Source organism: Falco cherrug, chromosome 9, assembly GCF_023634085.1.
Source record: "Falco cherrug isolate bFalChe1 chromosome 9, bFalChe1.pri, whole genome shotgun sequence".
Taxonomy (NCBI): domain Eukaryota; kingdom Metazoa; phylum Chordata; class Aves; order Falconiformes; family Falconidae; genus Falco; species Falco cherrug.
This window is the reverse complement of record NC_073705.1, coordinates 16,468,592-16,483,501: the sequence shown is the minus strand read 5'-3', so window position 1 is coordinate 16,483,501 and position 14,910 is coordinate 16,468,592. Positions and strand designations below refer to the sequence as shown.

Sequence of the window (14,910 nt, the reverse complement as noted above, 5' to 3'; positions counted from 1 at the left end):
GGCCTGTGTGGCTTTTTTTGAGAAATGCTTTGGTTCGTGGAAGATAACAGCTCTTGGAGGCCACAAGGTCAGCAGGAAAGAGAAGTCTGAATCTGTAATGCAGCCCTCTTGTTAACCTGCTGGCTGGCAGAGGTAAGAACAGATTTGTCCTTGTTCTTGCCCCATGCCTTGAGTTGTAGAGTTGTTTATGCATGTACTTGTGTGTCACTTGAAGGATCGGACCAGGAAGGCACTCTCGAGGGTAGTTCCTGCATCAGGTTTCTACCTTTTGGTAGCACTGGGTGATGCTGTTACAAAGGAGCACCAGGCTTGAGTTCGAGTCTAAGAAGTGGAAAGCTACTACTGTTTCTAAGGTGTTTGTTTTAGCAGTCAGTAAGATTGATAGTAAATACTTTGAGTCTTGCAGATATTCTGTGGCTAATGTGTTGCATAGGTGTTAGCCTTTGTTTTAAGGATTCATTTGAGACACATGCTGGGGTAAGAATGTGTTTGAAAATGTAGCTGTTGTGCTGTTCAGAGAGATTTATAAGCCATTCATAGATTGCAGCCTGTATGAAGATGTGAATGTTGCCAATCAGTGCAGCAATCAAGAGTCATACGCCAAAGGTACTGATACCCCTAGATTGTCGGGATTCTTGTAATGCATTGTGCTGTGATGCGCTAATGAAGAACTCTTGATCTGGATGTGTGTGAATGAAGAATGATCAGCTATAAGCATTGACAGAGGAAATGAAGATAGTGCTAAGCTTAAGCAGGAGCAGGTCAGAACTGTATAACCAGATAGCAAAATCCATAAAGGCAGGAACTGTTTGACTTTTTTTTTTTCTTTTTTTTTTTTTCTGTGTATTGGCATCATGCTTTGTGCGGTTCTGATTGAATTGCTGTCCCTGGGCACTACTAGGACACAGGAAATAACAAATACTGGATTTTAAAAACAGAAACAGCCATGTGAAATTGTGGAGGCTGTGTGAATCTTAATTTTCTGACACTAATATAATCCAAACTGGGAATTAATAAATTCCCTTAATACCCTTTTTGTCTGTAGGTGTTAAATAAGAAATCAAATTGAAGTTAAATGATCAGATGGTGGCGTTCACTCTTCTGTTCTTTGGAACTACTTTTATGTCTTCATAAGCTGCTGTTTGGCTTTTTAATTGAGGCTTTACCTTCTCTAGTGTGTTCTGATCCAAGAATCTCAACGGGCTGACAAACAATAAACTTGCAAGGATGCTGGATTGGTATATTTGGACTAGGCTTAGATTTTTATTTCAAAGCCCTCTACAAACAGCTTTGCAAGCCTTCTAGCTTCTCTGACAGGAGGGAAAGTAAGTGGTGGTGGGAGCATTTGGTTTGTCAGTTCAGAACAGGAGGCTTTACTACGGACTTGGTTCTGTTGTTGACTCCCAATGACTTTTGTCTCAACTTCAGTGGAGACTAACATTGTGCATGAAAAAGCTTTGACTCGAAGGCTTTTCTGTAAGCTTTCTTGTCCAGACACATTAAGGTTTATAGAATGTATGAGCAAGAAGAGTTTGTCTCAGGTGTCTCTCTGAAAATCTGTGTAAATGCAGTCCCCCCTCATGGCTGTGTTTATAGCTGAAATTAAATTTCTTGGTCAGTACTACATAGTGATCTTTTGACAAACTTCGGGGGCCTCACTAAAATGATGAGCTGCAAAAAAGTAGACAGTATCTTTGTGCAGTGCGAAGGACATAGCCAGCAGGGGTGCTTTTCCACTTAAATTTGATGGAAGGAGGGAATGCAGGGTACTCATACTTGCAGTGGAAGAGTATTGAGAAGCAGCTGCATTCGGGGCTGGTATGTAGGAATGCCATTAGTATGTTACCTTCCCTCAGTGTTAGGAGGTTATGGTTGCCACTGCTGAATGTCATGGCTACAAGATCGTAGGCAGGTTACCTGCAAATGCAGTGTTGCTGGAATTAAATGCCACTGTGACTGTTACAGGGAGCCTCTAAGCCTTGGAGCACAAACCCAAAACAGTGAGCTAACCACTTCTGGCAAAGCACAAAGGGACGGACTTGCGCATGCAATCACTTTTGTCTTGATTTTTCTCAAAATCAAGTTTGAGAGCACTTACTCTAATGAAGCAGGTGAACCAGGCACAATATGCCCGTAATGATCACTGAGATGCTGGAAGATTAATTCCTTCTCCAAAGATCTAGTTATCTCTTGTTTAACAAGAAAACATCAGATCGAGTGCTTAACCAAAGGAGTAAAGAAGTATTTTTCTGACTAGCAAATTTTGTGTGTTCTTTAAGAACAAATGTGGCCCCACTGCAGCAAGCAGCTCATGTAAGTCTCTTAATGGAGACGGTGACACTTTCTTAAACGTAGTAGCAATGAATAAACACAAGAAACTTGTCTAAAAGTTTCAATGTGTGCCTCTTCAGAAGTCCCAAGCTTTTCATGTGGGTGTATCTCTTTCATTTTTGACTGCATCTACCAATGTTTTCTTCCCTTTCCATACAATTTATGTTGAATTATACAATAACTTTGTCAATTTTTTTGTGTCTTGTAGATAGTCTAGGGGGAAAATGTCTTTGGTCCATGTTACCTTTAACTTCTAATCCTCTATACTGGGCAAGTCATTTAATGAACTCTGAAACTTGTTTATAGACCAAACATGCTTTTTTCTGTCATTAACAGCACTTTTTTGTTCTGTAGGATTCCAAGTTACCTAATGTGTGGTGTGTCTGGCTTTAATTTAACGATACTCCTAGGGAAACCCTGAGACCCCAGTGCCCTGACTGTAAATGTATTGCTGCATGACATTGATTGCCTTTAAGTTTCTGACACATTTGGATTTTGTTTGAACGTTGCTCTACAGTAACTGCTAGATTGTTTTCCATCCCTCAAATATTTTTTTTACTATTGCATTGCTAATGCAGCTTTTGGCCCAAATGTGTACTTTAATGCAGCTCTGCATACTAAAACAGAAATAAGACTGGAAGGGATGATGTGATTGGCTTTGCCCTGAGGTAGCTAGTTGCACATGTATAAGCACTTCAGAAGTGAGCAATGCGAAATACAACAATACATGACTCTTTTCAGGTCACTTCCCTGCCTGGACTTTTTCAGCCCAAGACCCATCAGTATTTGCATCCTTGTTCTTTTTGTTGTCTCCATTTGGAAGAGGAAATCTATCACCGATCAAGTACTCACTCAGTATCCTCTCTCTAACTGTAGTTAATAAAAGATGAGTATGAAAGATGTATAAATACATCTATCAATAACTGATGGTTTGGAGAACATAGCTGATCGGAGCCTTGTTCTTGCACCCTGATAAAATGCTTGGAATTGCATTGCTGGAACCGATACCTATACTGATACAATAGCTAAGCGAAAAAGATACAAGCAGGTTAAGTATTTATGTTCCATGAATACAATTTCTCTCTGATTTAGCTGCTAATTTGCTGTGTTTTCTGGATGAAGCCTAGTCTGAAGAAGCAGTAGTGTGGTATTCCTGCTTAAAAGCATAAGAAATCAAATGTTGCCATGCCACTTCTGCACGTTAAAAACAAGGCAACAAAAAAAAAAAGTAATCTTCAGTTCTTAGATACAAAGTGAAGGAAGAAAACAGGGGGTTGGTGCCCTCAACCTAATTGAATAACATATTTCAGGCATGAAGTCTTGTATAGCGATGTATGTAACGAGGCTGCTTTTGATGTCATGCTAGAGGCTGCCTGGTCTCACAAGCGGAATCCTGGCTGCCCTTGTTGTTCAGTGCTCAGAGCCTTACGGCGTGTTATCGCTGAAGGCTTAGTCCATCTTTCTAGTTCCTCCCCTAGCCTTGCCACCGTACATCTCCTGTGCTGGAATTGAATAAGCCAGTTTATCTAACCTTTCTACTCTTGTCTGCCCAAGTCACCTGGCAGGTGGTGGTTCTTATCACATGTATTGTTTCCATGATTCTGACTTAATTTCATCACTTTGTGCTGCTCTTTCAGGAGCAATAGGTGTGCCTGTAGGTCTTTCTCCTGGCTCCTAAGTCAACTCAAGAACTGTGCTGGGCATGTTGTCCATGTCACACATGCTCAGCTGTGGTTTATTTACAGCAGCAGTTTGTTAGGCCTCCAGCGAGAGGGCAGGCAAGACTCCCATACACAGCCTCCTCCTTGGCACCCAGCCAGCTTGCTGCAGAATTCACTAACCTGTACTTTTTGGTGTCTGTGATTTGAAAGGCTTAGCTGGAGCAGGAGGAAGAAAGAGTTTGTCCAAGAGACTGTAGAGAAAGGAAGTGAAGAAGGACAGGGAATACTGTGGATAAAATGAGGTGATACTGCATCGGTTGTGGGTTTTTATAAAGCTTTTTGACTGTAATTCCTGATGAGAGTCAAGTGTAGAGAGAACCTTAGTTGAACTGCATGTACCTCCCAGTAGTTTGTGGATAAGAACATCCGTTTATTTTTTGATGTTAGTTATCAGATTCCATGTGAATCATGGACTCGGAACTAAAGCAGTGCTAACAGTGGTTTAGGTTTGGCTAATGGTTTTGTTGTCTTGTTCTCTATGAAGAATTAGAGGTTTTTAACTTGGAATAGCCCAGGAGCTACTTCAGTTAACACAGTAAACCGGGTCATTTTTTATAATGATGGAACCCAGGTGCCACATAGGTTTTCCATCTACCTTTGTCCTGAGTTTCTGCCTTAGTAGCTGTGACAAGGACAGCATAGAAATCAGGATTTTGGCCAAATCAGAAATCTTCAGGAAAATATGGAGCACAACGTGAGCGGAGTCTTAGTTTTTAAAGAGCTCATGCTTGTCAACGTAAGTGGTGCTTTTCCAACAGTAAAGCAGGATTTGATACTGCAAATTAGAGATCAATAACTAGAGTATTGTCTCAGTGTGCTAGAAAGGGAATCTATAGTAATAGGATACCTTTTTCTCGGATACAATAAGCTAAAAATAAGTCAGTGCAGCTCAGATGGATTTGTTATGCTAAAAACTGAGGCTAGGGTAGGACTCTGTCACATATTGACCATAGACATCTATAGGAATGGAGCTGAGACAGCAGAAAGCTGCTAGAATGATGCAATGCCTCAAAGATTCCAGGGTTAATCCCACTGGAATTGAAAAACTAGAGCTGTATTATTTGAAAAACAAATGAAAGACAAACCCTGGTTAACTCTTTATATGTCTGAAAAAATGAGAATTAATTACAATCTTATTTTTACTGGTAGAGTTGTACCAGAGGCCCTTTTACTCTAGTAATTTATGGGAGATACTTCTATTTGACGTGACTGTAGGATGCCTTCTTACCCTCCCTTCACTTGAAACTACTCTGCAGTTTTTGATATTACCAAGTTATTCTGACAGCCCCAAAGATGGAGGGTTGCTTTTGTAGCTGAGTAAAGGGAAATACAGAGAAGGAGAAGAACTTGCATAGGATTACATAGGAAAAGAGTGGCCAAACCAGGAGCCAAAACAAGACTGCTCAAGTCCTTGCCTGATGTGTTGAAACAAAAGCTTATTCCTTATCTTCATTTCCTTTGTCAGTGTTAGGCTCATGCAGGACTAAAGCAAGATGCTCAGCATGAAGAGCCCTGGATTTCTCATTTACCAGAGTAGTTAGTCACTATTGAATTAGCAAAATTATTTTCTGCTACAGCTATCAAGGGAGGGAGGTTTGTGTGCCAGAGTCCCAGCAATGTAGATGGGACTTCTTTTAGCAAAAAGAATTACATTCACGCTGTACGAACCATGTTTTGAAGCAATGCTTCTCGCACTAGGCAAGGAAGCAATTGATCATATTGTCAGAAATGCTCAGTGGCTCTTGGAGAGCCATGTGAACAGCTGAGTACTTGAAAACCAGACCACAGACTAGCAAGGTCATCAGCAGGTGCAGTGAGCATGCCTAGCTTTGCTCAAAGCACTTGGATCTGGAAAAAGAAAAACGAGAGGAGAACTTGTGGGCTGCTAAGTCAGCATTTGGAGAAGGATAATGAAAGGCTTTCTTCCTTTGCAGTGATTCGAAGCAGACAGAAACTGAGGTTTCTTGTGAATATGGAAGGAAACTGCTGCTGCTTTTGCATTGGCAATACTTATGTCTTGAGTAGTTAGCCAGGAGAAACTCTGGGTGGAGGGAAGCCTTTGGCTGCTGTTTATTCTTTCAGATGTATCATATGGTGTTTGCATGCTGGAACAACGTGGTGTCTTCTGAAGCCTGAAAGCGCAGGGTGTGAGTGATTTTTGTTGTAGTTTGGGAAATTGCATTTTGTCAAAGGGAGGCACGCTAGTTTTTGGGCTCTGTTTCAACTTCTCTTTTCTTTCTGGTGAAAAAGATTGTTTTTTCCACAGTACAGACAGCTGTATTAAATGGGCTTGTTGGTTTAACTTGGAATTTCAGCTGAAGAGGCTATATAACTGTTACAGACAGGATTAGAAGGTATGTACTGTGAGTATAGGCTTCTTCAGAACAACAAGCTCTTACCCTCCTTGAGGAGTAGTACTTGGTTTTTAGTGCCTTAAACATTTTTGTGTCCATGGCTGAGACTCCCTATTAGAATCCATGCGTACTTATAGAAGCAGAAAAGCCATGAAAAGGGAAGGAAACGATCATTCACTCATCTGAAACTTCCTGTTTAATTTCAGGGACTTTCTGCCACGTGGATCTGGCATTGTAACCAGACGCCCGCTGGTCCTGCAGCTGGTAAACTCCAGCACAGGTATGTGAGCTACCTTCCCTGTGTCTCCAGCTGGATTGCTGTCTTCAATCAAGAAAGGTCTTACTTGGTCAGTGGCACTACTCAGTGTGGAAAAAATAAAGAAGAATTTTCCCCAGTAAAAATGACCTGCAGCTGGTTTTCAGTTCTGTCTGTCTAACATCTGATGCATTAAGTGTTCAGAAGCAAAATGCTGCTTAGGTTTTTGTGGTTTAATTCATTAGGCAAGGCTCCATATGTATACTTCTCACAATTTTCCTTTGCCTATGCGGTTGTGACACTTATGAGTGGGTAAGACTTAAGTCAGATGACCCTGCTGACAAAGCGTGGAAATAAAGGGTTGAGATGACTTAATGTACTAAAACCCCATGTGAGACCACTGGGATCTGGAGAAGAAAGTCTGCAGAGTTCTGTGGCTGGTCTTTTGTGCAGTTCACTGGTGTTGCTATTTACTTGCAGGATATCTTCATTACCATTCCCCTTAACATAAGTTAAGATCTCATCTATGAGTTGGCAAGTGAATGTTTCAAGGTACTCTTCCTTTTGTCAGGTGAATGTGATCTCTCCATGGCAGTCCTTGTGTACAGCAAGGAGACAATTTGACTTTTGCAAGGCTTTCAAAACTGAAAAGAGAGGGTTCTTTGATTGGTTAGCCTAGTCAAGGACTGACACACAAGAACCCCCAGCCACCAGCCAATTCAAAACAATGTCAAGAGAAGGTCTGTGTTTTTTGGTTTTTCTTCAGATTCTCTTGAGTCTGTTCTCATTACATAATGATACTTATTTACCCCCAGCACTTTAATACAGAGCTAGTCCAAGTTCTGAGTACCAAGGTATCTCCCAGTGTAGCTGTAGAAGTCACTGTTGCTGCAGGCAGGTGCATGCTAAGGTGGCTTAGTATCAACAGAGAAGGTCCTGGGTTACTGTTGAAGACAAGTGAGGATGCCTCTGCTGGGGCAAAGGCTGGTTGGTGAAGATATTGGGCTCAACTGAATTCTCTCAGAAGTTGACCAGATGATGTGACTGCAGTAACTTCTATGCCACCCTTCCAGGTCATAGTGAGAAAGGCCTTTGCCAGACTTCATCCCTGGTTTTTGTTTTGTTTTACTTTGAGACATGATGTTTTTGTCACACTAAGCGTTTCTCTGATGTCAGTGATGACTTATGACTCTCTGCTTCTGTTTAAATAGAATATGGTGAGTTCTTACACTGCAAAGGAAAGAAATTCACTGATTTTGAGGAGGTCCGTTTGGAGATCGAGGCTGAGACGGATCGTGTTACTGGCTCCAACAAAGGGATTTCCCCTGTGCCAATCAATCTTCGAGTCTACTCTCCCCATGGTGAGTCCCAACGCAGCATCTGAGTCAGGAGATGGATGAGGCAGGTTGCTGCTTTGTCATGAAGTAAAGACAGAAAGAATGGAGGTGAAATGGTGAGTGTGCTTGGTTTGACTTGAATCTCCATGTGCCTGGGCCATCAAACTGCCAGCCTTAGCATTACTGCTGTAACAGGTTTGTCTGCCAGCTGAGGTATCTGATTGCTTTCAGAACTTCTCTTTGAAACAACTCATGTCTGTGCTGAAACTTGGTCCTGAGGCTGTTCCTTTCCAGCAGTGTGGGCATTATGGTGAAGAGCTGTTGTCTCTCCCTGCTTTCTGATACTGCTTTACTGGGCAAATAAATGGAACAAAGAACAACTGATAGGGAGAGTAGCTTTCTTGAGGAGCAGTTGCCTTCATGTTTGCATGTAAAGGTGTACTTTGTATAGTTCTCTCTGAGGCAGTACCTGCATCATGTGGTACCGATCTCAGTGGAATAATTCTGCTTAAACAAGGGAACAGCATGGTCCCAAGTTGGCCAGCTCTTTAAATGTGAACAGCTGTATGGGCATTTCTTGGAAAGCAGCAGCTCAGTGCTACATAGCAGTTGGTCAGGTAGAACCTGTGCTTGATTTTTAGTTTTTATTTTTTCTATCAGAAAAACAGCTAAACAGTTATAGGGCTGCATGTTGTAGTCCTTCAGGAGAAGGCCCAGCTGACTTTCACAGGAGCCTTCCTTGAATAAGGATGGCAGGACTGAGTTCTTCAATACTGGAGACAACTCTTGAATGGAACCAACTCTTCTGACTCTCCACTCTTTGTTATGAAGTGAAAAAACCATACTGTCATCCCTTTCCTTTCAGTGTAGCATATGTGGAAGGACTTGAGGGCACAGTTTCCGTGATTATGAAAACAAGTGATTTAAAGGGAAGGGTGATGAGATCACTGACAATCACAACTAGTAACAACTAGCAACTAGTTTTTACTAAGCGGTAATAAAAAGGAACTAGAAAGTTCTGTGTGCTGTTATAGCTGTTGTATATTGGAGATGCTAAAGATACAGGTGGTGCTTATAGACCGGAACATTCATACCTCAACACTCCCTTGTGCTGTCTCTTATTTCCTATGTCTAGTCCTGAACCTGACCTTGGTGGATCTACCGGGTATGACAAAAGTCCCAGTGGGAGACCAGCCCCCTGACATAGAGTTTCAGATCAGAGATATGCTCATGCAGTTTGTCACCAAAGAGAATTGCCTCATCCTGGCAGTATCTCCAGCCAACTCCGATTTGGCCAATTCTGATGCCCTGAAGATTGCAAAGGAGGTGGATCCTCAAGGTAAATGCCTCTTAATTTAGCATGACATTGCTAGACAGTGGCCTGATTTTCCTTTTACATTTTGATTGTAATTAGCCCAGTAGCTGTGGGCTCCTGTCTTGTCTTGGGTTGTGTCTTTACCAACACACGTTCTTCTGAGAGGTGGTAGTCAGTGTTAACAGTTACTGTAATAGATTTTTTTGTTATTCCTCTTTTCTTTCTTTGTCTGAGCCCCATTTCTGAAGAGGTAAAGGATTTTTTTTTCCTTTACTCATCTGCATTCTGCCTGGAGAAAAGTAGGAAAATCTGCACTAAAACCTTCTCTGCTGTGGCATGTTTCAGCAGGATATAGCTCAGAAGAGCTTGATTGCAGTCTGTTTTGTTCTCATGGCCTCTGAGACATGATGGGAACTGTAATGTTTGAGCTCGGGAGCCCCCAAGTAGCCAAGTTGGGCAATCTGAACAAAGGATTACATGAGTAGTTTGCTTGATCAAGTATGTGTGTGTTTTCCATAGGGCAACGCACTATTGGAGTCATCACAAAGCTGGATCTTATGGATGAAGGAACTGATGCAAGAGATGTATTAGAAAATAAATTACTTCCTCTTCGTAGAGGTATGTTTCCTCATGCTTTGTCTGTGATCTCCTTCCTATATTTTTCCCTGTGTGAGGTGTCCTGGCCTCATCCTCTTCCTCCAGTGCATCCCTTTCCTGCAACATCTGTTACAGCTTGTGGTTAAGCCATCTCTGTTCCAAGGTGGAACTGAGAAGAGCTGAGGAACAGTAACGCTGTTAATAGGACCTTTTTAGGTAGTTGTACCTTGATATGTAGTCCTAGCAGAAGCATAGCTTTATGTTCTTATCTTTACTTTCTCTTTCCTTACTTCTTTCAATAAGGCAAGCTGCAAAAATGGAACTCCTGTCTAAGAGACTCCCCTTGTCTTTTTAGCTAGATGAGATTGCCATAGTATATCAGATGAAATAATTTTGGAGTGTCATACATGCTGTGTGTAGCCGTAGCAAAGTACCTATACTGAGGACTTTAACAGAAGAGTCTCAGATGAATGAGACTAGGGTATGCTTTGTGATAGGGGAAACAGTAATAAATATGTTAATTCTCAGTTGCATAGTCATTTTTGTCCTGCATACTGAAGTATCAGAACCTGGGCTATTCAGAGGAAATTGTGGTTTTAAACTCTTCCAATTGGTTCCTAATAATGTGCTGCCACTAGAATTCCCTTTTTGCAGTGCTGCCAGCTGAGTAACTTTATCCTTCTCAATCTGAGTCCTGCTTATGTTCTCATCCTTGCAACCACCTGATCTCTAACCCCACTCTTCTAGGTTACATTGGTGTAGTCAACAGGAGTCAGAAGGACATTGATGGCAAGAAGGACATTCAGGCAGCTCTGGCTGCAGAGAGAAAATTTTTTCTTTCGCACCCAGCCTACAGACACATGGCTGATCGCATGGGAACCCCTTACCTGCAGAAAGTATTAAACCAGGTACTGTCAACAGTTAAGAACTGCTGCCCACTATGTCACAAGAATGATTAGGCAGCCATCAGGGCTCTTCTGAGGTGGAAAAATACAGGAAAAGCTAAAAATTGTGGTCAGCAAATTCATATACTTTAAATTGTTTTGCTGCGGTGAGACTTGTGAAGATTGGTTAACTCTTCCTCCTCTGCATCGTAAAAGGCGCTTTGATGCCAAGTCCTGCGAAGCATGTCTGACTTGTATAATCCTGATAGTGAAACACATTAAGGCCAGTAATGGAGCTTACATGCCAAAGGCACAGCACTGCTTTATCAGTGACACTGGTGCAAAATCAATAGTTGGTTCATGGCATTTATGCTATCGGAATGCAAGATCTTTCTGCGTAAGCTAAAAGATAACTTCTAAATTTCTAGTGGTCTCTGTACCTAACAGTAAGCTGCAAAGATTGATTTAAATGGTAGTAACTTTCACATCTACTAAGGCTGTCTTACCTCCTGTCTCAGACAGGAACAATTTATTGTTGCTTCCCTCTCTGTTCCCTTGAAGTACTCCCTTAAGTGAAGAATTACTTTTTAATTTTTTTTCTCTTATTTAAATATTCATCTTCAAACTGGAGTTTTCCACAGCTGAGGTCTGTGGAAACCCTCTTATTAGAGCCTCATCAGTGGCTTTGGCTTCTTCCACCTTGCTTTGTCACACTTAGCATTACAAAGGCTTAACCACCACCTTGGGTTTCAGTGGTCTGCTAATCTGAAGACAGAATAGCCTTTACCCTGGTGTAAATAGCAAATACTAATACCTGCATGTGAAGCTTATTCTTGGGTTGGAGGCAGCAGCCTTGCATGAATGGGAGTTTTGTACTGGACTAGAAGGTAAAATGGACGTCAAGAGTAGAGGGATGTAGTAGGTAGGAGCTGGGGAGCTGGGATACACCCAGCTGGTATCTGTCCTGGGACAGACTTTTTACTAGGACCACTCAGAAGGATTGAACACAGAAGAGAGGAGCATTCCTCTATTTTGTGGTGCAGAGGTAGCAAACTCGTCCCAGTAACCACCTAGAGGTTTATTATCATCTTCAACCTTCTTGTGCAGCAATTGACCAACCACATCCGTGACACCCTGCCAGGGCTGCGGAACAAGCTCCAAAGCCAGCTTCTCTCCATTGAGAAGGAGGTGGAGGAGTACAAGAACTTTCGCCCTGATGACCCTGCTCGCAAGACCAAAGCTCTACTTCAGTAAGTGGCCTCAGCTGCATGTACCTCCCTCCCTCCATGGAGACAACTGCTCAGCCATGACTTCTACTTTATGTTTTTTGCCTTCTTTCAGGATGGTGCAGCAGTTTGCCGTGGACTTTGAGAAACGCATTGAAGGCTCTGGAGACCAAATTGATACCTATGAGCTGTCAGGAGGAGCAAGGATTAACCGCATCTTCCATGAGCGTTTCCCCTTTGAACTGGTGAAGGTACTGCTTCTCGGTGCTGCTGAGATACGCTTTGTCTTCTAGCCTTCTCTCTGTTACCTCTTCTGTCTTTCGTCTTGCTCCTCTTGGTACCTTTCATCATCTGTCTTTCCCTTTTGAGTACTTTGTTTCACGTTTTTTCCTTTTACTACCTTTTTTTTTTATGTAGTCTCTTATTGGAGCCTTCCCATAGCACTGACCTTTTCCCTCAGTCCCTGTCCTTGTTACAGAACTTAAATTTTTCTTGGTTAAATGACAGTATTTCTTTGGCTTAATTCCTAAATGCTAAATTAAATGTGCAAAATAACTTCCTTTAACACAAACAATAGTAAATCAATGAGCAAATATTCTTGCAGGTATGTTGTGTCAAAACTACTTTGACTGACTTTCACACAGTACGAATGGTGCTGAAACTTGTACTTCCTTGATCCTGAGCACCCCACTAGAGTCAAAGTTGCCCTGATAAATGTGCAAGAAGCTGGAAAGAGGATGTAGATACACCTGGGATTACTTCTGTCTGTGCCCTGTCAATGGTGGGAACAGCGTAGAAACTGTTCTACTGTCGTAACAGTTGAAGGGGATTTTAATTGAATGATAGTTTTCTTGGATGGTAAAGTACTGACCAGGATGGCCTGATCGGAAGTGGTATGGAAAAAGTTCTTTTAATGCCAGTTGGAACAGACTAGAGTTAAATCACTGCGCTCCTGGATTTTCTGCATTTTCCTTCCTTTTTTTGCATTTGAATAAGTTGAAGCTTTTTAGTGCAATACAAGAGCCTGCCTATATTGGATAATACATATTTGTATGTGAATTGTAAATCTATTTGTGGTGTTCACTGAAAAAACAGATGCCAAGACCTCATGCTAAATCTCGGGAGGCAAAATAGTTTTAGAAAGCAATGTAGCACTTCAGTCTTATTCCTTTATCTCAGGGCAGCTCCCTTGAGAGCTGCTGGGGCTTGGCAGCTGTACACGTAGGCCCTTAGCTATTCATATTTGTCCAGGATGTCTGCATTGGCAATAGAAGCTTTATGGCTGAGCTCTGTATCCAACCCTTGGGCTAATCTCTCATCTGCCACATGACAGTGCTGGCATGGGACTCTTTCTCTGTAAAGCATGCTGTTGTGTATTCTGGGGTTTAGCAAATAAGTGTCAGACCATTTCTGATAAAATTCTCTCTTGGTGCAGATGGAGTTTGATGAGAAGGAGCTGCGACGGGAGATTAGCTATGCCATCAAGAACATCCATGGTATCAGGCATGTATCACGCACTAGGCAGACCATTGGCTGCATAGCTCTGTAAATACCTCTAGACCTTCCAAATGGAGTTGAAGACTTCAGAGGTACGGTAGGTCAGCCAAAGGGGAGGGATAATATCCTTGGACCACCCTGGTGGCTTGAATCTGGGAGTAGGGACAATCATCCAAGTCAGTTTGCTTTCTCTTCCCATGTGAGAGTTGCAGAAGCCTAAAAGGTAAAAATGCCATGGTAACTAGATGTTTGCTCACTCTTTTCTTGTGTCTTGATGTAAGAAAGGATAGAAAGAGGGATGCAAGCCTGTACTAACTACTTTGTTTAGTTAAAACTAAAGTGTTGGGTTTTACTTTGTGCCTCCATACTAACCATGTACGGTTATTTGAACAAGTACAGTGAACAACAAGTTATTTGAACAAAAAGTACAGATATTTGAACAACAGTTAGTTGTTCAAAATGGTTGTTAGTACTGAGCACCTCCTCCCCTAGAGATCTGAGGAGCACTGGGGTGTCTGTCATTAGAATACCAATGGCTCCAGAACATAGTCAGCACACACGCTTGTGTTCCCCTCGGCGGAGGCTAGCTGTCAGCAAGCCCGGAGACCCTGAGCTGTGCTGCTCATGGGAAGGTGAGCAGAGCCTGGTGCCTGCCTGAGCCCTTCCTGCATGCTGGGGTGTGAACAAATGCTAACCTAGACATATTTGCATTCCTTTCTTTTGCTCAGTCACTATCTGAGCTTGATAAAGGGTATCAAACATGTTAGTGTCCTAATAATTAAGAAAATATTTCAGAAAGGGCCTCCCATGTGCTGCACAACTCTGAGGTCAAGTGTGCTGCGGAGGGGTCAGCCTTGGCTGCTCTTAAGTCTGGTGGCTGAGGGAAGTGGTGGCCTGGCCATGGCTGTCCAGCTGCGATCTGGTTTGCCCTCAGCACCTCCTTCCTGGGAGGTGCCAAGTTCCCCCCCACTTTCCATGGACTCTAGTCAGGGCTTGTCTGGGGGATGTGACATTCCCCAGCTCCACGTGCCGGGTTTCAGTGGTGGCGATGCCTGCTCCAAGATGTGTGTGTAACGCTGTGACATTCTCCTTGCCCCTTCTTCCCCTCTTGCCTTGTCTTGTCCCCCACCCTGGGTATTTAGAACCGGTCTCTTCACACCCGACATGGCCTTTGAGACCATTGTGAAAAAGCAGGTGAAGAAGATTAAAGAACCTTGCCTGAAATGCGTGGACATGGTCATTTCGGAGTTAATCAATACTGTTAGACAGTGCACCAAGAAGGTAACCAGAGGCAGCATGGAGTTGGCACCTTCCACCCGCTCGCTGGCTGTGGCGCAGCATTGTGACCTGGACAGGGACTTGCCTGCAGCCACACTCAGTGTTTCTAACCAC

The 14,910-nt window shown here is 42.6% G+C and overlaps 1 protein-coding gene across 18 annotated transcripts in view; it reads left to right on the top strand.

Annotated features, from left to right (window-relative positions):
• Positions 1–14,910, top strand: part of DNM1 (dynamin 1) — a 68,714-nt gene that overhangs the window by 17,738 nt on the left and 36,066 nt on the right. For 14 of the 18 annotated variants that reach the window (XR_008733906.1, XR_008733907.1, XR_008733908.1 and 11 more), the window contains exons 2-10: positions 6,613–6,686; positions 7,874–8,023; positions 9,135–9,338; positions 9,834–9,932; positions 10,659–10,819; positions 11,903–12,045; positions 12,137–12,272; positions 13,457–13,524; positions 14,661–14,799. Coding sequence is in view for 13 of the 18 variants with exons in the window: in XM_055720959.1 (XP_055576934.1) it covers positions 6,613–6,686; positions 7,874–8,023; positions 9,135–9,338; positions 9,834–9,932; positions 10,659–10,819; positions 11,903–12,045; positions 12,137–12,272; positions 13,457–13,524; positions 14,661–14,799 (1,174 nt within the window). In the remaining 5 variants the exon portion in view is untranslated. The remainder of the gene's footprint in view (positions 1–6,612; positions 6,687–7,873; positions 8,024–9,134; positions 9,339–9,833; positions 9,933–10,658; positions 10,820–11,902; positions 12,046–12,136; positions 12,273–13,456; positions 13,525–14,660; positions 14,800–14,910) is intronic. The other 4 variants (XM_055720956.1, XM_055720952.1, XM_055720957.1 and 1 more) reach the window with 1 other exon arrangement.